Below are 23,790 nucleotides of genomic sequence, written 5' to 3'. Positions count from 1 at the left end.
TAGCTTGTGCACTGAGGATCGCTTCCTTGAGAAGCAACCACTCTTCTTGAACTCCCATCTCCCTGGGGTCATGGTCCCTGAGGGCCTGACCGACAAGCCTCTTGAGCTTGTCAAAGTCAGCTTTTCTGAAGTCATGGACTTCTGTGTTGCTGACTGACTTGCCAGCTTTACGGCAGATGGTGAAGGTGATCAGCTCGTGGTCGCTGTCACCCAGCTTCCCATCGAAGTGCTGTTAACATAACCATAATATTTTCGTTTTGTGAGGTTCATATAGTTCATGGCAAGGAGGCAATACTTAATATAAATGATGTTTATTTTGTTATAGTTTAATGACTTTTAATAATACTTGCAAAATATATATATAAATCTAGGAATTTAAGACATTACACCTTTGGAATCCTGACAACTGATTTTCTCTCATTTTCTCTTACATTCAAACCGATTTGTGATTTTACTGCTAATCTTTGCTTCCCCAAAGAAGCAAAGCATAAACATCTCCTAAAACAAAAATCCAAGGCATCAGAGGGAATACTCCTAGCCAGACACTATCCACACCAGGTGGCTGGTTACTATAGCAATTGTCTTTGGGCATGAGGCCAACATGATAATCGCAAGGTGAAGAGCCCTTTCTTTTGTCTCTTTGCAAAGTGAGGGCTGAAAGTTTGATGTCTTTGAAACAGATGTGTCATATGAGGTCACATAAATTCAACTACAGTTATGGAAAAAGAGTATATGGATGGATGCCTGATTTATATGATTGCTTTGCAGCTCCCATTGGGCAGAAATGATGCATTCAGTTCACAAGTTTTAATGTATTTGAACGACAGTGTGTTACAAACCCTGCAAAGAATTTCCTTTGCACATTTGTGCAATCGAAAATACTCGATGTTTTTTGTCTGTATTTTGACTGGCAGTTTAGTTGTGTGGGAATCTGTTGTATACACATTTTCTGGAGATCTTCAGTGTATACACAGGCAAACATCATTCTGAAAAACTTGGCAGGAAATTGGAATTCAACAAGATGTGGTACGCGTATAACAAACGAGGCATTAATATAACTGGGCAAAGTGACTGAGGCCTTTGTGAAAGCAAACTGATTGCATTTTAAAGCTACTTAACATCAGTGTTATTTGACAGGATCTTAGTGAATCAGGTGGAGCAGATATTCCAATTCACCCGTCTCTACTAAAGGAGGGATCTAGTGCCCATACTATTTGTGTACCACCAGAATCCCTGAAAGATCTAAACACCTTTTAGTGGGCATGAATAATATTATCACAACATATAGGACTACTGTATTGGGCATTCATGAAGCTATGTTGTAAGTGTTGCCAAGGATCCAGTAGTCATTGATACCGAAACAGGTTCCTTTTACACTTTTCCATTTCCATAGAATGGCATTTGCTGTGGAGCTAGACGAAATACATGGATAAGTCCTTAGTAATTCCAAAATGAAAGTAAAATGTGCCTTAAATGGATGACTAACAAAAGTCAGAGCCAATAACTAATGCACAAATGAAATGCTGGTATGGATGTGTTCTTATTTAGTCTTGGTAAAATTTGTCCCTCCTTAAAGGGCAAAAATTGTTTCAACAAAGTTCAGTATAAAAGATGTTGTGGTTAGAGTGGTATTCTTGACTTCTACTCCCAATCCCTGAGACCCATGACTCATTTTGTGACCATGGGCAAGCCTGTCAACCTGCACACCACCATTTAGTTGTCTGGGAAATGTGTACATGTGTGCTCACTGTGTGATATTGCAAGGCATCTTTGCAAAGCCTGTGAAATGTTTGTTCTGTACTTAGTAAAAATACAGAATAGCATGATTACATATTAATAAAGAGACTACGTGCCTTAAAATGTATTAATTTCTCTCCAGAAATATCTTGGTGACTGATTTCAGTAGCTGCACTAAACATAAATATGTTCAGGCAGGATTATTGCTTTAGACTGAATAAAAGTGCTGCAAGGTCAGTTTAACTGTCCACATAAACCGGGTTTTCAAGCGAGCAGAGCAAGTTGTTAGGGTTCATCTGTGTAGGTGATGTCTTGTCTTGTTATTTGAAACTAAGCAACTACTTACTACCACAAAATAGTTTCAGAACAACTCTTTCTCTTTGTGATTTTCTTTATTTTATCTTTAATAAGTAATACATTCACTCTTTTATTTGAGTAATGGTAACAGAAATGAGGTTCATTTTAGAGGCTTAACTTGTACCAAGAACCAAGGGCTTGATGACTTTGCTGTGATCTCCTGCCAATAGCAGATACACAGCCAGATGAATTTGTTACAGAAACCATTTACAAGATTTCTAGCATGCTGATGAAAGAAACAATTGATTTCTCTGCCACATGACAGCATCCTGTAAAATTATTTATTTTTTATCAGAAGTAAACAAAGGGTGAGCAGTTCATATTTATAGAAGTGTAAAGCAGCGGTTCCCAAACTGTAGATTGTGACCCCAAATGCAGTTGCAACATCAGTGGATAGGGTTGTGGGGGTGGGGAGCTGTGAGTTGGGAGTGAGGGGTCATGCTAAGGAAATGGGACCGTATGTGGGGACTTGCCAAAGAAAAGTTTGGGAAACACTGGTGTAAAGTAAACAGGTCTACTTTGTACTGCTGTCCATTGCTTTGGGTGCTGATACATAGACAAGAAAAACGAATTTATACACATTTTAAATCTTTTTAAGGGTGCAGAGTATATCCAGACAGCTTTAATTTTATCCTGTTTGAGAAATAGGATTGTTATAAAATAGATTATGATGTATTATTCTGAGTTTTATGAACAAGTTGGTCAATTATAGTCATGTGGTATAGTTGTGGAAGGGAAATCATCTAATGCCAAACCTTTCAGGTACAACTTATTTTTTTAAGTGGAATTTGATACGATTTTTAATGGAAAAAAGTGGTGTATGTTAAGGATAAAAAAATTTCTGCTGAAGGAAGGAGTTGTTTAGTGGGACAGGTATTCAAAACTTCCAGGGTCAAAACTTCAGCCTATATAACTCTGTTGACTTCAATTAAGTACTGTTGGTTTATATCAGCTAAGGATCTGACACCAAAATCAGATTTGTGCTGTAAATTCAAGGGAGTAAAAGTAACTCTTCTGACTATTTTTTGACTCCTATTAATCACAAAAATTAGCAGTGGCTGTTTTTTTTTTTTTTTCCTGAGCATACTGACTGGGTTTGGTAAATGCCCAAATCCCTATCCCACTCAACCATTTTAGGATCTATATATGTTTGAAGACAATGCTAGTATTCCCTTTTATTTGCAGAAATATTATAATATTATCAGGGTAGATTCACTTATATACAATTTCCATCAACAATTCAATATTGCAAATTTAATTTATAGGTTCCACTGTCATGGTTTGGATCTAAGTGTACCCTGGGTTGGAGCCCCTTCAGCGTAAAAGGGTCTTAAATATGGAAATAACAAACCCCTGAGAGTAATTCAGATTTTTCTGGTCAACACTGAACTAGAGTAATGCTAGCAGACAGTCTTCTCTGCCCTCAGCATGGGGTGTGGGAATGGGGAGGAATGTAGTTGAAATATTCCATTCAGGCTGTTTTTTTTTTTCCTGGTGTTGTGCTCCACTGCAAAGGGCACTTAGTCTATGGTTTGCTGTGAGTTGTGCTTCTGGCTCAGCTTTGAAGACAGTAACATGAAAAATCTCAAGATTTGCTTATGGTGAACCTGAGTGTGCCTAGCGATGGGTTTGTAATATAATCCAAGTCATTTAGTTGTTTTTAATAAGTATTTTTGTCTTATTTGTGCCTCTGCTATCCATTTCAAACTCTTTTTCTTTCTTTCTAGTGCAGTTATATTGACTAATATCTATATCTCATTGGCTATTCAGTGTATGGTTTTAGGATTACGTTTACTAAGTTTTCACTGTGGTGTCATTTTTCAGAATATATATTTTTAAAAAGTAACAACAAAAAATAATTTAAACATTCTAGGTTCTTCAGTCCCAGATCAGTAGCTGTGCTATGTTTTTGACCCTTGTGAATACATACTCCTTAGTGGCAGGTCCTGAGCATTCATGTTGCTAAAGGAGGAATCCTGTGGAAAAACTTTGCAAAGACTGACTGCTTGGCTTCAACTGATCAGGTCATTATGGCTAAAGAGAGAAATGGCACATAAACCGGTATAAGTGATCAGAAACTGGTTCAAATACAACAGAAGTTCAGTGGACATAAACCACTTTCAAAATGGCCAAAACCAGATTAAGATAAACCTGGATGGAAGTAGTATCAGACTTATTTTTAAGTTAAATTGGTTTATTGAATGTCTGTCCCAGATCCCTTCCAGATTCAAGTTAACTGAGTCCCCCACCATCCCACGGTGCCTTGCACCTCTCCTGCAACCCCTCCCTTCACAGGGTGGACGGGTAGGCTAGCTGTGGCCCCAGCTGTCTGCTGAAGCTGACCAGGGGGCGTACTTTAGCATCCCTCTGGCTTTTGGCCTGGGCTACTGCAGGCATGAGGCTGCATTTCTGGAATCAAAAAGTGAATGTCTGTTCATTTGCTAATTGGTTCAGTCTACGCAGTTTTGACTAACTTGTGAAGACTGAATTGATTCAGCCTTGGGTTTTTTGGATCTCTACTTAGCTCATGAGATTGAAACCCTGTTAGAGAGTTACCCTCTTAAGAGGTGTGCAACTGGCAAACATTTGCAGCAGTACAGGACAGCCTTTTCAAAATTAGATTTTAGGTTAGTGGTAAAGCAAAGCATACATTTGTCACTTGTGTAACTTTGCTAAGTTATTTTGGCTTATTAAGGCAGACACCACTTTGTCTTGGATTGAGTAATAGACTGTCTGCCTGTTTTTCCACACCATCCTAAAATAGAGTCCTGTTTCCTGGAAGAACAGGATTTTCCTACGTGTCTCCTAACAACTTGTTCTTTCTTATTTTTTTGTCTCATGTTCCAGCTATGCCATTTCCCTCTATGTGCACTGCTTCTCTCTGCTCCCCCCAGGAAGGGGTGGAAGCTGTAGTCAAACTAAGTAATTGTACTGTTCATGTCCAAAAACAGTCCTTTGTCCAGCAATTATTTAAATTTATTTTAACTAGGAGATATACTGGTCTCCTGGTAGATCTCCAAGGTAGCTTTATTTACATATTGACAGTTCTCAATAGTCAATTCCTTCCATTTGCAATATCTATGTAACCTAGCCCCTGGCCATTTCATTCCTTGTCAGTCCATCAAGGGAATACTCTGTCTGAAAAGGAATTAACCACTTCAAACCAAGGGGGGAGAAGTACAAAAGTGAATGAGGAGATCAGTTTGTACATGATTTGCATAAATATACTATTAATTTTTTTCCATACAAGTTTCCCATATTAGGCGCACCATTTGACCCTTTGATATATAGATGCTGCCAGTATTCATATTATTGGGAGTCACTGGTGTGTGGGCAGAGGATAAAACTCTGGTCCCATTTAAAGTCAACCACAGAACTATTGGCTTCGAAAGAACCAGGAGTTCACTGGCCAGTTGTCGGAATAAAATTGTTGCTATTGCTAAGTTTAAAAAGAATTAAGAAATTATAATGATTTATTAACTGGGCTCAGAATCATTCACTTGAGCTCCCTTTCTGCCTATCCTTTCATGCCTCAGCTATTGGCCCCATTTGTTGCGTACTTATTGGGTGCATCTACACATGCCCTTTACAGTAGACTAATTAGCTTCACAGTAAAGCATCACCAGCTACACATGTGCCAGTATTAGGGCTCAGTAAACTAATCAACCCCGCCGTAAGATAGTACTGTCAAAGACGGAGGAGTAAGTAACTATACTGAAATACACGTGTAGATGGTGACAGGGGCTGGTGCTAAAGTGAGTGCATGGGCCTAGCCACGTGGCTTTGCACTTTAGCACCCTTGTGCCCCAGCCAGACCCTCCACTGCCCAACACCGCCACCCAGAGCCCAGAGCTGACTTCTTGTGCCCACTGCCAGCCTGGGGTTGCTCCACCATGGCTCAAATTACTACTGTCTCAGGCACATGTGTAGATACTGTGCCTGGGAGCAGTTTCTTCTGGCTCAGATGACTCCAGAGTTTACTGTGTTATTTTACTTGCATGTATAGATGCACCCATTGTGGAGAGAATGATTGTTGCTGAAGGTATAGGTCTGTAACAGCATGAAGAAGTAGCCTGGTTTCTGTGTCTGTAGTTTAACTTCAAGCTTCTTCCTTAAGGAATTGGAATAATTTAACAGGCCACTTATTCCATTTTGAAAATATAATGAAAAATACTATCTCATTCCTGGTTTTTTTTCCCCGTCTTGGTTTGATTTGATGGTTTTAGTGATAAATTGTAGCTGGGTCCCACTCCCGCCCTGCTGTGATTTGTACTATTGTTCTCTCCTTATCATGGTGGGACAGATGCAACCTCAGGGTTTAGGTCAAAGTGAACAGTAAAAACCCCTTGTTAAAAGAGAGTCAAGGAAAATTGCAGCTGATCATCCCAACCAGACTATTTGATAAGTACAGAACAATTAATGAATATGGTAATATGTCATATTTTTGCAATACTAAGCAGAGAAGTTATTAAAATGCATGTATTTTCTGAAAAACAATACATTTGTATTTATTGAAGTCAAACACAAAAGTGTTTTAGTGTTAGCAATAGTTAAATTCATTTTTATGCTTAAAGCAGCTATGAATCACATGCTTTGTATTCCATGGAATATTGATGCCAGGCTGATAGGTTCAGTGTGTGAAAGAGAGTTTCTTCATAAGTGGTACAAATGATGCTGCAGTGGAATGAGAAATAAGTAGCGTGTGTGAGATGTAAAATGTAATACCTTTTAAAAAGTGTTTTCCTTTTGACTCTCATTCTCTGTAATGACTGAATGTATAGGGAATTTATATGGAATCCTGTTGAATCCAATGCTTTGTTGCTATCGACTGGAATGAAAATGGCTGGGGGATGAAAGATTATAACTGTTGTTCCTGTTGTTGTCTTGATAATAACTAGGCCCTTGGTTATAGATGAGCATCCAAATGAGCTAGGTTCTGTCTGAACACAAAGTGGAAAGGCAGTCCCTTGAAGACTTTACAGTGAAATTCACATCTGGGTGGTAGCTCAAGTAAGTCCAAGTTAAAAGCATTCAGACCTGTAGTTTAAGTACTGTATGTACTTGCATACTACACTCAGCTATTCTCCAAAAACCAGCTTTCCAAAATTGGAGTACATGTCTTAAGCAGTGAAACTAATTTTTCTGCCTAGAATAAATGCACAGAGATGCTATAGGATGGTTTTCCTTCGCTTCCCTTCAGCAGCTGCATGGAGGGGTGAGGGGGAATCCAGCAGGAAGCAGGAATGAGTGTGGAACAGCTCTGGGGCAAACAGGCTTCTCCTTTTCCCAGCTGGTGGGAGAGAACTGCTAGGGTGGGTAGGGAGCTGGTGCTGGAGGAAGGAACCAGTGCATCACCTCCACTGCTGAGCCTGGCACTTTCCGCAGCACCCCACAGCTGGTGTGGGGCAGGAGCGGCTCTGGGGCTCTCCCTACACCTGAATCAGCCAGGGATAGTGGCAGGAGGGGGGCTGCATCCACACCATTGCACTCCTTCAGTCTTCAGCAGCTATGGTTTTAGCTTTTGGCTGAGCATCCAAGAACTGCTAACAGTTTAGCTGTGAAAGGGTTAAAACTAATTTTCCCCCTCGTCCCCCTCTGATCAAGGAAGTGAGGGGTGAGTGAGCTGAAGATTAGGCACTGTCCCTGCCCTGTGGAAAAGAGTCTTTTTTTTCCCTTCATTCCATCTTCCCAAAACCAAGGTTCCCGTCTTGGAAATGTGCAGGATGTGAGGATGTTTGGCAACAGAATCAACAGTATAGGCTTATTTATTCTTTAAACTTGTTGCTTAGGAAAAGGGAAAACTGCTTAGTGTAGTTAATCCTTTTTCTGAATCATTAGCTAATTAAAGATCAGCACATTCTTGTGGAGTTTTCGTTACTTTTTCAAAAATACAGCACCCAGTTCTCTTTCGACCACCTCTGTCTCCATAAAGCTCACTGTGAATGAACTAAAGGTGCCTGTACACGTGCAGCAAGGCTGCTCTGGCACACTGTAATTACAGCATGTTGGAACAGACTTAACTGAGTCTGTTGGGGCATGGTAGTTACTGCACTTCAGCAGACCCCAGTGTCACATGTATTTGCAACCCCACACTGAAAAATGTCAGCAGGGGCGCTTTAACTAAAGCTCATTTTACAAGCCTTAGTTAAAATGTCCCTGCCACCATTTTTCAGTGTGGGGAGGCTGGTACATGTGATGCTCCAGGCACTTTAATCAGAGCAGTTCTCACCACTCTAATTAAAGCCACACCCCCTCCCAGAGCATGTGTATAAATGCCCATATTGCAAGGGGACAAGATGCCAAATGAAAGACCAATAAGGAATTTTCTGTTCTTCTACATTCTTTTTTAAAAACACATAAAGGCAATTGCCGGTGCTGCTTTTAGCATCTGTGGAGAGCAGCTTATTATCTAATTTAAAAGAAGAGTGTGACACACAGTATGTTGAAGTATTGGAGGAGAACAGTGCTGCTCTATTTCTAAATCCTGATTCAAAGACACCCTACCAACTTTCTCCTCTCAGGTATGGTTGACCTAGAACTTTGCCTAACAGATTGTCATGGATAAGGTTGTCAGCTGTATGCTAAAGGAGATTAATGTGAAAGAAAAGAGTCTTTAGAAAGTGAATGGAGCAGCACATAAAAAGAACTTCCCGAGAAGCATTGTAATTCTCTCACCCTTGTGCTGTCAAAATGCTGTTTCAACTATTTTTATTATTTGCATAAATTCTTCATGGGTGGCAGAGTCTTCAATAATTTTAGACAAGTTTAAACAGATTGCTTGCTTCCAAGTTTTGGCTGGATTGATGGAAAAGAAAGTGATCTAATATTAGGGATATGGAACTTCAAAATGCAAAGGGAAATTCACTGTTAGTTCATGCAAAATGGCAAGCATTTGTTTTGCAGGTTATTTCACAAGAGACTCAAGTCATACTGCAAGTTGGTCTTTCTATCATAGAATATATTGGGCACAGCTGGTGTAAAGCAGTGACATTCCATTGATTTCAGTTTGACATCTTGTCTCCATGTTTTTTCTTTACTGGTAGAATCACCTAAATGACTGTATTGTGTGTGCCTCAGAAACCTCATCACTGGTTGAAGCATGTGTCATTCCATCACTGACATGTATTTTGGATGAGTCCCAGTAGATGGTTCTCAGAAGCCAGCTGTTTGTGAAAAACTATGCTAAGAGGACTCATTTATAAAGGCTCCCAAAAGCTCGTGACATGTTGTTGACTTGCCTGTGTGATCCACATTTGAAAGGTTATACAGTGAATGCTTGCTAATTCACCTGTGGGACAATTACTAATGGTTTAATTTGGTAGTGTTAGAGTGATGTTAGTACAATAAAAGGTATCACCCAAAGAAATGCTTGCCTCTCATATGCTATAATTTGCCATAGTTTGGATTCCAGTCTATCTTTCCCTACCCCCTCCATTTTCAGTTCCAGATAATTGGTCACTATGGGATAATCTGATATATAATTCACCTGATTTGCATTTTCCTTGAAGAGGTGAATTTACCAGGGCTCACTGTATATACAGTACCAGCTCCTAAGCCACCTGTAACCTCCTCCTTTTACCTTCTATTTTTTATCACTGGTCAGTCTCTCCTTCCTCTGCCTGTAGTTTGATAACACAAGCTTGAGAAGGGAGAGAAAAGCCACTCTTCTTTGCTAAAATTGGTGGACAGAATTTTAAAATGTGGGTGCCTAAATTCGGGTTCCTAATTTCAGATATAGGCACCTAGTATCAGATAGCTGATATTTTTTTGCCTCCAAAGGTGTAGAATATCTGCAGCTCTGCTTAACTTCATCTGGAGTTGGGTTTGCTTGGTGCCTCTAAGTTGTCTGGGGAAAGCCTGGTTTCAATCCATGTCAAATCAGATTAAATACTATTTGTAGGCTTAGTTACATGAGATGCCCAGAAGGGACATCTGCATGCTTACTACTCAGTCTAAGCGTATCATCTCTTATTCAGGGGTGTATGCTGTTCAGCTACCAACCATTGATCCTGCAGGTGTTTCATGGGCAGACAGCCTTTTTTGTAAGCTGATAAGAGTTCATCATGTATATGATTGCAGCATTGTGCTGTTAGCGACTTAACAGCTCAATCCCTTTACTATGTAATTCCCAGGACATCTCTATGTTCAAGGACTGGCAGCTTCTACAGAATTTTGTCAGCTAATTCATTGTGCTTTGTGAAGTAGAGTGCAATCCATGACACACAAATTTGGCAATAGCAAATATCTCTCATCTGGGGCAGTTGCACATCTGTTAACTAGGAGTATACTCCACAGGCCAGCCTTTTGAAGAATCCTAAAGGATAATTGAGGCTTTCAATACATTTTTCTTTAACTTAGGGTGAGCTGAGTGGTGGTAGGAGTTAAGCAAGATTAATTTGCAAGTACATTCTGGAGCTAGATGTTTGGATCCCTGTTTATCAATTTTCATGCTGTATTTTTAGGATTATAGGATATTATAAATTTGAAAATGTCACACAGTGAGAGCATCATTTCTCTATGATTGCATTTAGGATCGCTTTGCCAAAGATTAATGCACAGTTTGGGGAGACAGGCTAACAGCAGTTAAGGTTAATGAGAATGTCATCCTTCAATGAATTTGTTTGTTGAGCCCCTGTTTTTGTAGTGTTTCCCATTAATAAATATTTGATATGGTTGTCACAACTTTATTTTTAAGTATATTCTTTTGGGGGCATGGTCACAGAATGCTTCTTATTTCCCATAGAGTGGTGTTGCACTGCTGCTGTCATCTGCAGATGAGACAGGAAAAGCATTAGACCAGACATGCACAATTTCTTTGCACACCGCCTGCTCTTAAGACCTAGTGATCTATTTAGTTTGCAGTGTTATTTGCTAAGAGCCATTTCATCCCCTGTATAATTTTATCCTCTCAAAAACTCACCTGAAGGTGGAGGTGCAAGAACCCCATAAAACATACTAAGTCAAAGATCTCAAATCTGCTCTATCTTAACAGCCCCAACAGATCCTTGGGTATACAGCAATGACACTTGCATTTCACTCACCTTGTTTATTCTTTTTCACCTGGCGTCAGCCTTATACCACACACATCTCTTGGGAAAGCCTGCTTCTCACAGGCCAACTTTCCCTTTTTTTCTGGCTCAGAGGTCACAGTCGATGTAGAATAAAATTTGTGATAGCAGTGCCATCTTCTATGAGGGCAAGCCGTCAAGTTTGAGATAAAGATGATCCTGGGTTTCTGAGTTAATCCTTGTCCCTGCCTTTTAATCAATAATTCTTCAGCCATGTAGTTGCTGTGATCTTTAGATGCCAGTATTTCTGTCTGTCTTCATGTTTTGCATAAAAAAATATGGCTTACGCATATCTAGTCTTTGAGAATTTGGGAAGAGAAATTCATATCGGAATAAAGCAAACTCCGTATCATCCCAAGGTACACGTTACCAAAGAAGATAGTTTTCAAGGGGAACATAAACCCACCAGACCATTAAAAAAAGTTTGTCTCGGAAAAAAAAAAGGGCTGAAAGGGAAAACAGCTCAATACTGAAGATGGAGAGGAAATTTGTATCCTTTCATAAATTACAGTCTCATACAGTGTTAGTCTGTGGATGAAAGAGAAGCACGTGCATGACTTACAGTTTCACAAATGATTTCCATGAATGTTTGACACTGATAACAAGTGACTACTCCATGTTTTTCCCAAACACATACTGCAACAAATTATGGTTGTAATTATGGCATAACAGATGCAAAGTAATGTAGCATCTGCCTCATTCAAGAGTTATCCCTCTCTTAATTATATATGGGGATTCCTAATTCTACTAAAGAAAAAATATATAACAACAACAACAAAACAACTTACAAGTAGACAAGCAAAAATAGTGATAGACTTGCATTTTGAACATTATTGTTATGCTGCAGATGCTCATTGTGTTAACAGCAAATTTAATTGTGGGACAGCACATTCATGCCTCATTGGTTCCTTTCCCTGTTCTCAAACCTCCTCCTCCTCCTCTTTCACCAAGCAAGTAGTTAAAGTGACTCTTTCCCTTTTGTTTCCCTAACCCTAACTACTGTTTAGGAAGGAGGGCAATTTTTTCTGTTTCTTTGTTCAGTAGTTAGTGGAACAGTATATTTGTTAGCTTATTCACTGGAGGAGATGAAAGCACATTGCTACCCCTACACACATTTACATCAGAATGTTTCTATATTGTCTTTTCAAAACACGGTAGAAGTGGCTTAGTCTAGAAACATCTGCTAGTCCTGTGCTGTGCAAACCATTTTAGCATTGTTTATGTTTTATCTTGCTAATTACACTGGTAGTCATCATCTAAGTCTTTTGACAATATAGCTGTGACTCAGAGGTATAACTACCAGAGTCTGCACCCTGGGAGGCAGTGGCTGTAGTGACTGGGCTGTCTGCAGCAATGGCAGTGGCTGGACTAGCAATGGCTGCTGTTCTCATACCCCCTCTAAGTGTGTGATGGGGGGTGGTGCCATGGTTTCCCATCCCTTGTTAGGCCACTTTCCTGATTGATTGTCACATGAATATGCATGGCTGGAGACACCGCATGCATTTGTACAGCATGTAGCACAATGGGAAATCTATATTGCTATTGTATTCAAAATGAAATTTCTTCACACACAAATAAAGATGTGGGATAGAATGCTAGTGGTCTGTAATAAACACAATAGCGCCCAAGAGTGAGGAGATTTGCCTGCTGGGTTCAAGAAAGTATCTATTCACCCATAAGTATCATTTAGTTTCTTCAATTAGACTAAAAACAACATTACAAATCTAGGCTCAATAGGCAGTAAAGAGTTTCTAACATTCTCTCTTGAGTTTACCAAGAAGAGAACTGGATAGTATGAAATTACTTTTTTAAATATGACTACTATCTTTGTGGATTCCTCTTCCAGTGGAGAACAGAACTTCTCAGTCTAGTCTTAGTGTGTTAAATGTTGCTGTCAGTAACCATGCTATGTAACTCCCTGAAGAAATGTGTTTGGGTTTCTAGTAGTGTGGCAAAATTGTGCTCTCAGTTATAATTGCATCCTTTCGTTGCATGCAGTGTAATGCACCTCCTTGGCTTTGAAGCAGTGACGTTGCTACAGTGATCTGTTTGCATTGTGTCAGTTCTGCTCTGTTGAAGTGCAGTCATATGCAGAGGACCTTACGCAGGCCGTTTCCTACATTTACTAAAAAAGGAGACTGTATCAAGCACCAGCTCGTCACCATGCAAGTCCCCAAACTCTGAGACCCTGGGATTCTCAGTCCAAGGCTTTCTTCCTTGTGAAGTAACCAGACTCTGGTGGTAATTGGCTGAATCAGATTTAACAATGCAGTCAGATAAACAGTTGTGGCAGCTGCTGCCATGGCAACGTCATCATGCTAACCCTCCCAGTGTGCCCTTTTCCCTCCCCCACCAACACATACCCCTCCTTCTCGCTAGCAAGTGACATACCCACTAATAGTCTGTACAGTCGGGAGGGTTTAATGGCAGAGCAGTTTGCTTTCAAAACTGTTCAATATGATGAATGAAGATGCGGCTCAGAAAAGTGATGGTGGTGAGAAATACAACGGCAGTAATCAGAGAAGGAAAAGACCCAAGAAGGTAATGTTGAATGGGGAGAGCAAAAATGATGTGCGAGTAACCAAGCGAGTCTATAGGAGTGGTTTAGAGACAAGGGATGCTGAAGCAGTGAGCTCCTTCTGCTGAGGTGTTGAGATATGTTACTTATGCGATGTATAAGGGAAAAGCAGGCATAGCATTTTTTTAATGTGGGAAAAAACAAGAGCCAGCAATGGGTGAGCCGACTGAGATACTGTGTTGCCTACAAAGCCGAGGTGTGTGGCATATGGGAAGCCGTAGAGGGATTTTGTTCTCGCTGCTGGTGGATGGCACCATAGCTAATGTGGAAAAATCCGAGGGCTTCTGAGTATCTTGCCAGGTGAACTAGTAAGGTTGTGTTAACCAAGCTGAAGAGTTTCTTTGGCAAACGGACGCCTGTTTTGTTGTGTTAGTCTTGGCTTCATTAGACATGAAATGCCTTTCAGCACTGGTGTCAGTATGTTTCTGTTAGGCAAGAGAGCAGTTTTCTGTGACAGAAGAAATGTTAAACCTGGATGTTGATGTTCTTTTGTCTGTCTGTTTCTCTTTTTTGTTTTTTTTAAGAGTATAAATTTGGATTTATCTCCCTTCCGTTCGGTTTGTCCAGCAAGTTCTGTGCCTTGTATGCTGGGTTAAGCAAATGGCTGAAAGGAAGATGTACAATTAATAAAAATACTGTTGAGCTTTTGTAGAAACCTATAGTAATTTGATGGTGCTGATGGAAACCGGTTAAGTAAAAATGTAAAAATTGTACGGCCACACCCAGTTTCCAAGATGCTCTTGCTTTACAGCCAGCCTGTCTCTAGTGGGTGGTTGATTCTTTACAGGTTCCTGCATCCAACAGTTGATTCCTGACATTTGAAGTCGTTTGCTCATAATTAATACTTTAAATAGTAAAAAAGCTAATTGCTCTTTTTTGTTGGCAGGAAGGGTTGCAAAATAATAAAGTGACAGATACAGTTTTACATACTCTTATTAGGTCTAATTTTCTCTCATTGTGAGGGGGTTACTCTAAGAAGAATCTAGTTCAGAAACAAAATAAGCAGTATATCATCAATTCATTTTTCAGTTTCCAGTTTTAACCTTGAATAGGATTTATAACATTGTGTTCCAGCAAAACACAATATTATAAGGACACACTGATAAAATATAGTAACCACAACAGAGACCTAAACATACAGATCTTTAGCAGGGTTTTTGACTGGGAAAGAAAGGCTCCTAAGTAATGGCTAGCATCTGATAGGTGCAGTTCTATCACAGGGAGAAGCTTGTGTTTTGAACAACTGATAGGATGTATCATAATTGAGCCAAAGCAAGATAATTAGGGTGAAGGTAAGATAGCCTCACCCCACCCCATTGTGCTTGGAATATTACCTGAGTCTCCACATAGTGGGTGATTTTATGTAGCGCATTGGTTTTTACACCTAAGCACAAATGAGCAGTAGAAAAACTGTCTTGTCTCATCTTAAATTTAAATTTTAAGGCATAATTTTCAAAGGGGCTTTATCTGGTTCAGTGTATTTTTAAAATTCACTGTGTGTAAATTAGCTATTGGTTGCAAAATTATTATATTTTATATTGTATGGTGGTTAACATGACCTGGGTATAGCTGTGCATTGATTAAAGGGATGAGGTAACAATGAAGCAAAGTCTTCTCCATCCTTAATTTTTACAAATAATAATCCTTAAATAATAATAATCCTTACTTTTTATAAATAATAATGCATTAAAGTCGTTTTTAAATTTAAGTGTCTCAAAGCCCTTTCATTATTCAGTTACTGGTATATTGCATTCTGCTTCCAATCACACACATGCATAAAAATGTGTCTTCGTATAGATGTGTATATCTTATCCCTTGGAAGACTATCTGCTTTCCCTACAAATTTAATAAATTGTTCATGGCTGTTTATTTTGAAGTTATCTAAAATTAATTTGAGCAATTTCAATTTATTTAGATATAAAGCAATTCTTGAAGTGCTTATCTTGCATGCATTATTAGACGTTGAGGTTTGGAGCTTGCAAAGGGTTAGTAGTCTGAACTATTGCTTGCATGTGAAATCTCACTTGACCCCTTGTGGGACTACAGCTCAGAAGCTGTACACACTAGGAAAAAATTGCTGGGACCTGAGCCAATCTCTTTAGAACCTCAGGGGAATTTTTTAACCAGGGAGACCACACCCCCTAGAATAACCATTAGCCTGATGGCCTAGAGCAGTCTTCTAGACTGCTGGAGAATAACAAATAACAGGGACTTGAAACATCCCCAGTGAGTGCCCTAATAGCCAAGTTATTGGCTGTTTTGGGATCTCTCGCTCTTTCTTTCCTTCCAATCTCCATCAGTGTTTCCATGAAAATCTTCAGCTTCATCCTGATGTGGAAAGGAAAACCTTTTCATATCTTGATATTTTTTATGGGACAGCAAAGTCACTTCTTACATAGCTGTAAATGTGATTCCTGGTTGGCTGCGCACTGTCCAGTTGAAGGCAAACATTCTCCCTGGCTCAGGATCCAGCTGTGTGGGTCAGGTGGCAGAATTTGAGCCTTGTTTTCTAGCTGATTTATTTTTCTTTTTGCACTTTGAATGTGGATAAATACTGTTTTATTTTGTTTTATTTTAATTGCACCTTGGCAGGAAAAAGTAGTTCTAGGCTTCAGTGCTTAGCAGTGAAACATTGGATTTATTATGAGGAAGGTGCAGAGGTGCCCTGAATAGTTTCATTGCTTGTTTTGCTTGTACAGCCATGTTGTACAGTAGCACAAAAAAGTCATATTAGTTCCTATAATTATCCATGACTTGTAGGATCTCATCCTTTGAAGTACTGAACAATTTTGAAAGGAGCTAAGTGTCCAAAATTCCCACACCGCTGGAGGATATTTTAGGATATTGTGAAGTTAACCATTTGATATACTACATTATTAGCATGGGAAATGTGTTTTCAATTGTACAGTGTGTCTATTGGAAAAAAGCCAGTGGTCTTATTAAAATATGAAAAGTAGTTCTTTGCTAATAATAAAATTCTAATAATAAAATTACAAATTGCAAGAGGTTTTTCAAAAATCCATAGGTATATGCTGAACTGGTCATCGTAAAACACATGCTTTGTTCTATCTGTTGTGATGTGTTAGCTCTTAGCTTGTTGCCTTTTTCCTTTAGCATAGCTGTGTCTCATCAATTGGCTGTGCCTCCCAACACTACCAGGTGATTCCTAGAGATGATCAAGCAGCTGTCAACGGTGCTCCTTCCTTTGGTCCATACTTTTCCATGTGTAGTTTAACTCCACTTCAGTTTTCTGCATGAAGCGGGTTCTCACAGAATCCATTGTGAAGCATCTGGAACAGAACAAGGTGATCAGGAACAGATAGCATGAATTCACCAAGCACAAGTCATGCCTATCAACCGGATTTCATAGAAACACAGAAGCATAGAAAATGAGGGTTGGATGGGACCTCAGGATGTCATCTAGTCCAACCCCCTGTTCAAAGCGTGACTTTTCCCAAGTATATTGTCCCAGCCAAGGCTTTGTCTAGCCGGGTCTTAAAAAACCTCCAAGGATGGAGATTCCACAACCTCTCTCAGTAACCTGTTCCAATACTTTACTACCCTCCTGGTGAGAGTTTTTCCTAATATCTGAACTAAACTTTCCTTCTGTGATAAGGTGACAGACTCTGTGGGTGGAGGCAGATCAGTGGATGTAATTATGCATTGACTTTAGTAAGGCTTTTAAAACTAGATTAAAGTACTGTAAGGTGGATACATAAAATTGTACTCAACAAGTAGTCATCAGTGGCTCAGTTTCTAGTTGGGAGGAGGTATCAAGTGGGATTCCTCAGCAGTCTGTTCTGGGTCCAGTATTGTTAAATATCTTCAGTAATGATTTGGATGATGGGATAAAGTACATATCTAGTGAATTTGTAGGTGACTCTGAACTGGGGTGGACTTGCAGATACTCCAGAGAGCAGGGCTGGGATCCAGCATGACTAGAGAAATGATCTCCAGTCAAGCTGATGAGATGAGATTCAACCAGGACAAGTGCAAGTCCTGCACTTGGGATAGATAGTTGCATGTACAAATATAAGCTGAGGAATGACTGGCTAGGCTGCAGTCATGCAGAGTAAGACCTGGGTGTTAGAGTGGACTGTAAGCTGAATATGAGCCAGCAGTGCATTCTTATTGCTAAAAAAAAGCCAACAGCATACTGGGTTGTATTAACAGGAGTGTCACTTGCAAATCAAGGGAACTAATTCTTCCTCTCTGTTTAGCACTGGTGAGGCCCCACATGGAGTACACTTTACGAAGGATGTGGACAGTTTGGAAAGAGTTCAGCACAGAGCAACAAAAATGTTCAGGGGCCAGGAATAATAATTTATAAGGAAAGGCAGAAAGCTAGGGTTATTTAATGTGGAGAAGAGAAGACTGAGAGGGTATTTGATAACAGTATTCAAACACCTAAAAGTCAATTACAGAGAGGATGGAGATGGGTTTTGCTCTGTGGCTATAGGGGAAAGGACTAGGAGCAATGTCCTCAAGCTACAGCATGAGAAACCTAGGTTGGAGATAAAAAGGAACCTTCTGACTGTAAGGGTGGTCAGGCATTGGAAATAGTTATGTAGAGAAGTTGTGGAATTTCCATCCTTGGTGATTTTCAAGAGCAAGTTAGGCAGACACTTGACAGGGATGGTTTAGTTAGGGATGATCCTGTTTTGAGTGGGGAGCTGGGCCAGATGACCTTGTGAAGTCTTGTCCCGCCTTACTTTTTTATGATCCTAAGTTTCTATAGAATGTATAGTTTTACTGCGGAGTGAAAGAGTAGTAGCACCAATGTGGATAAGTAATTTCTTTCTATCATTCATGATTAAACTGGGTAAAAACATTAGCATAACATCCAAATGCAATGTAGGATCTCTAATTTATGACAATTCACCAGTCTAGCAATCTTAATATATTGATGACTACTGCTAGTGCTAACACTGCCTTAAATCTAGGGATCTTTATTCATCTCTCACTTTTATCAGGTTCAAAGAACTGTCTTTCCATTGTTTTTGGTGGATTTATTACCAATTTACATGAAAGTATATGAGAGGAGCACTGGGTATAAGTGTTTCTTTGAGAAAAAGCTGTGATCTCCACCCCCTCCTTATTTTCTACTTCAGGCTAAGCAGCAATATACATATAAAAGATTATGATGGATCAAAACAGCTATAACACTAATTATCCTGAGATTAAATTCTGTTTTCCTTTGCTCTGCTCTAAGTCACATGAACCTCTTTTGACATTCTGGCATAATTGAGATCTGGATCTGTCCTTCATCTCTGACTAGATTTAGATTGAATTAAATCCTTGGTATAAAATTAAGTGTCTACCCGTAAGTTCATTTCTTCCGCTTCTTTTTTATGCTTTTTTTTTCTGCTGTTGCTCCTTGTTGCTGCTGCTGCTTTTTTCTGTCCCTTCCCCTTCCCCTCATGCTTCTCTCTCTTCCTCTTCCTTTTGGTTTGTAATGTATAGAAACAAAACAAAGAGACTGTTGTGTTTGCTTTATCCTGGTAAGGATTGGGACTATTCTCCTACTAGTACTATGAAACTAGTGACCAAACGAGTATTTACTACATGCTGTGGGGAGGTTAGTATTTTCTAAGCACTAGCAAAAAGGGAAACCAGTCAGGTTTGCTTCCTAGCTGGGGTAGGTGCAATACATCTTTGTTAAGAGATTTTATTGCTATTTTTGGGTTATGTTCTTTCTTTTTGCTGAGAAAGTAAAGTTGCTTAAGAAAGTAAAATTGACTGTTCCACATAGTATTTGAGTTGTCATATTCTGCTTTCACCTCTTGATCCAGTCGGAGTTTCATGTATGAAAAGAGAACAGAACATTGACTAAGACCACATGTCATGAGGACCTAAGAGGAGAAATCCAAGGGAAACAAATAGTGGCAGGGTGCAAAGAACGACTACTTATCCTTCTATCATGCCTTTCAGCTGATTATCTTGTAGCACTTTGACAGACTACTCCAGCATGTGGGGACATCTGGGGACATGTTAAAGAAGGAGAATCTGAGGTAAACTTAGCTGAGTGACTTTCCTCAAGGGTCACAAATGATGCTTTAGCTGGTGTCCTGATTTTGTATCCTTGATCTTACTGCTAGATTACAGAGTCAATGCCAGTCATACAGAACCTCCTTTCTGTTATGATTACACTAGCCAATTGCCTGTCAAGAATGACGGGGGGGGGGACACGGGGATGGTGACAGTGGCACCACCCAGCGCCCCATGCTGCCGCCACTCTGCCTCTGGCCCCATGGGTCCCCCCCATTGTTCTTGATGGGCAATTGATCAGTCTTTAAAATAATGCTGAGCATGTTCAATGGTATGGAATTTTGCCACATCGGGCCTGGGCCCGTTTTCTCCCCCACTCCGACCCTCCGCCTCCAAGGAGCAGGGCCAGGGAGGGGAGCGAGGCCAGAGCCACTGTCCTTGTCCGTCCCTCCCCTCCCCCCCACTCTGGCCCCTTAGTTCCTGCTGTCATGGCAGCACCGCCCCCCTCTGCCTCCAAGGAGCGGGGCCAGGGACGGCGGGGTGGGGGGCCTGGCCTTGTCTCCTGCTCCAGCCCCTCAGTCCCCACTGTTATGGCAGTACTGCTGTCTGTGCAGAGCTCCTTGATTGGTTGTTTCAGTACACATTGTGATTGGCTGCCAAGACAGCCAATCAGAGTGCAAAAAACGCGTTACAAACAGACAGACTAAGACTTTTTTAACATTAGAATAGGACCACATACCTTACATAGATTAGAAAACTGCTCCATATATAGCAGTGGATAGAGATCAACTGAAAATAAAATGAACTATTTGAATACTCCTGTACCTTTCAGTTAAGAGTCAGAGTTTGCAGCTTAGCCTGACTGCTAGGTGTTGTATTTCTTTTGAGAAGCATTCATTATAGGTGTTTCTGTCGAATTTAAAACTGCAAAGAATGAGGGTGGGGCTCTCAGTTCTGCTAAAGCAATGAAAAGTAGTTTTAAGGTGGTTATTACTGTGCCTTAGTGTGAAGTGCTGGGTAACTTTAAGCATTGCCAGGCCCTGACTACACTGGAGAAATGCTTACTAGTGTACGATGGCACTGGGATACTGTATTTACTCGAATATAAGATGGGGGTTTTTCCCCCCAATCTGCATGGGGGAGATGAGCCCCTTGATTTATATTTGCATATAAAGCAGAGGTGGGGAGCAGGCAGCTGCTATGGCTCTGACTCTGGCCCTGAGTGTGAGTCAGGGCTAGAGTCAGACCTACAGCTGCACCCTCCCCCACATTTGCCCTTTGCAGCTTTTGCCCCCCACCAACTCCTTTCCCTCACCCTTACTGGCAAGCACAGCTCAGCTCTGGCTGGGGCTGGGATGGGATCCTTCCCCTTTGCAGCCTATCAGCAGTAGTGATGATGCTGCATGGCCAGGCAAGCTGAGCTTCCACATGCTGTGCTCTGGGACAGAGCAGCCCCAGCAGAATCTGATAGTAAGCAGGGTGGGGGGGGGTGGAGGCAGAGACTGGGAGGACTTTGGGAAAAAGGCAGAGACTGTGGAGTTCTGGGAAGAGACAGACTGGGGAGAAGGCTGGGGCGAGTGAGGGAAGAACAGAGGCTGTGGGGAGCTGGGGGGGTGCAGGTGGCAGAGGGGCAGGAAGGCTGCAGGAGGAAGAAGTGGGTGGGACAGATGGCAAGGAGGCTGTGTGATACCCCCAGCCACTGCTTTCCCTACTGTAGTAGTAGGGGATTCAAGACAGCCCTTAAAAAGTTAATTCTATACCTGGAAAATTATAACACATTTATAAATTTTCCATATACAGAATCAAATTATTGGGGGGAGGGGGTCATCTATTTTGGGTCATCTTATAAATATGGAGTAAATATGGTAATATGCACAGTGCATCATGTCTGCAGTTGGGCTTTCCCCATGGGAATGATATTGATATAGATCTACTGGTGCAGATTTCTTTAACAGAGACAATGCCTCAGACACAAGGACATAAAGATCATTTTGGAAATGAGAAAATTTAGATAATGTGGAAAAAAATTCTCAGATAGACATGCTGAGGATATGTAGTGGGGGCATAGAAAAACAAGATCCACTCAATGGAATTCTGTGCACAGCTCAAGTCACTTACATCAGTGGATGAGGGAGATAGTTGCAAGTTTGAGCTCCCTGCTCTATATGAGTTGGAGCACAGTAAACTAAAGTCTTCTATAATCTGGGCAAGTGTCCCTAGGCACCAGACCTAGCATTTGTCTCTCTCTTCCTCCCTCTTACCCCAGAACATTCAAATATCTCCATAAAGTGGAAGTTCTACCTGGAGAGACTGGGGTATAGAGCAAGTGACACAGGAGAGCCTGGTGAGTGCCTTAACCACTGTGCTGTTGGCTATTTTGCAGGATGTATGTCAATCTCCTTTTCTTTTCTCTTACTTTTTAATTGAAAAATTTCTAAAGGTTTTGTTCTCTATTGGAAATGAGCACACATTTTGAAACATCAGTATTTTTGCAAAATAGGATTATTTTCCCAGTATCCCTATTAGTGACAGGGTAGAATTTAGCAAAGCATTTCAATTGAATCTCCTGGAGACAACTGAGTAAGAGAGGGACCTGAGGCCCCCTCTACATGTTACAGGTATTGCACAATGAACGGGTTAATTGCATAGTTACCTTAAGACCAGCTACATGTGCAAAGAAGTTATCACATAGATTTCATAGACATTAGGGCTGGAAGGGACCTCGGGAGATCATCGAGTCCAGCCCCCTGCCCAAAGGGCAGGAAGTCAGCTGGGTGTTCAATGTAGGTGCTTGAACCACCTCCGCTGGCAGACTGTTCCAGACCTTGGGGGCTCGGACAGTAAAGAAATTCTTCCTTATGTCCAAAAGAGCTCCAGCCACCTATATAGTTAGACCTCAAAACTGAGTATTAACTTTATAGATGATTGCTACTGAGTTTTAATTTGCATGTGCTGACAGGGCTCCCAGCTTGTAGGGGTGTACTACACCCAGCATGAAAGCACAAGCTCAGGGGATCATGGCAGCTGTGATCCCGAAGGCCCAGGGGTGCATGAAACCCTCATGCCCACACACACACTTGGGACCAAAAGTACCACATGTGATGGGGCTCCCAACTGCAGGGGAGACCCTGCTACACATGCAAATTATACTCAATAGCAACCAGCTATAAAGTTAATACACATTTTCAAGGTCTAACTTTACAGCTGGCTAGTGAATCACTTTCATACTGAACTGGATAAGGGCTATGGGAGAGATGAGATGGTAAGAAAATAAATTCTGGCTTAGTACTCAGTGTGTGTAATATGCAGATCAAATATTTGCCCGTTGTGGTATAGAGATAACTCTTCTAGGCAGGCTTCTGGTAATCTCTTGTTTCAGGCTTTTGTATGCTACTGACTTTTGGGGAGAGGGTCAGGGGTCACCTTCCTCTGAAGTGTTGAAACACTGGCGATAGCTAGGGTTGGGATTTTTTTTTTTTGACTGGGATGCATGGATGCTTCTGCTGGCATAGAAATTCCTGGCTAGAAGGTATATCTCTTGTGCTCAATGTCATATCAATTGCTAAATTTTGTGTCTGGAAGCCTTTTTTTTTTTTTTTTTGCCTTTGTAGTGTGGCATATGTGTCTCTGCCTGTGATAATCTGAATATATATTAAACTATTTCCCTTTTGCTGCAGTGGTATGACATTGATAATATACTGTTGTCACCCCTTCTTGCAGCAGTGGCATGTTATAGGATGTCCTTGGTTTTTTGGGCATCCTAGTAGTTGCCTATGAGAACTTGAAATGGCATTTTTGGGAAATGCTGGGGGAAATGGTTGCTTGCAGACACAGGAGACTGGACCTGATAGCTCAGTAGAAACTTCTTCTATGTTTCTGCTGGAGTTTCAGCATTAGTTTCTATAGTTGAGTGACTGGGACCCAGTGTAATCAAATACTTAGTTTTGGTTGGTTTCTTTCAATACAGAGCAATATGATATGGGAATACACATTATTCCATAATGAGAAGCAACTCTTTTAGACTTAATTTGCAGCTACGCTACTCTTTCTACAAATGACCTA

The 23,790-nt window shown here is 40.7% G+C and overlaps 1 protein-coding gene across 11 annotated transcripts in view; it reads left to right on the top strand.

The window, feature by feature from the left end:
* The window catches only part of ANK2 (ankyrin 2), a 550,591-nt gene that overhangs the window by 124,413 nt on the left and 402,388 nt on the right, over positions 1 to 23,790 (top strand). For 5 of the 11 annotated variants that reach the window (XM_019534077.1, XM_019534078.1, XM_019534076.1 and 2 more), the window contains exon 1: positions 13,565 to 13,703. The exons of 1 other annotated variant lie outside the window; for it this stretch is intronic. In XM_019534077.1, coding sequence (XP_019389622.1) covers positions 13,620 to 13,703 — 84 coding nt within the window. In that variant the 5' untranslated portion in view covers positions 13,565 to 13,619. Of the gene's footprint in view, positions 1 to 13,564; positions 13,704 to 23,790 lie in introns of those variants that run through there. 5 more of the 11 variants (XM_019534083.1, XM_019534082.1, XM_019534079.1 and 2 more) reach the window with 2 other exon arrangements.

Source organism: Crocodylus porosus, unplaced genomic scaffold (assembly GCF_001723895.1).
Source record: "Crocodylus porosus isolate Cpor-Errol unplaced genomic scaffold, CroPor_comp1, whole genome shotgun sequence".
Classification (NCBI taxonomy): Eukaryota; Metazoa; Chordata; order Crocodylia; family Crocodylidae; genus Crocodylus; species Crocodylus porosus.
Note: the sequence above shows the minus strand (reverse complement) of the source record. Positions and strands in the feature narration are given on the sequence as shown.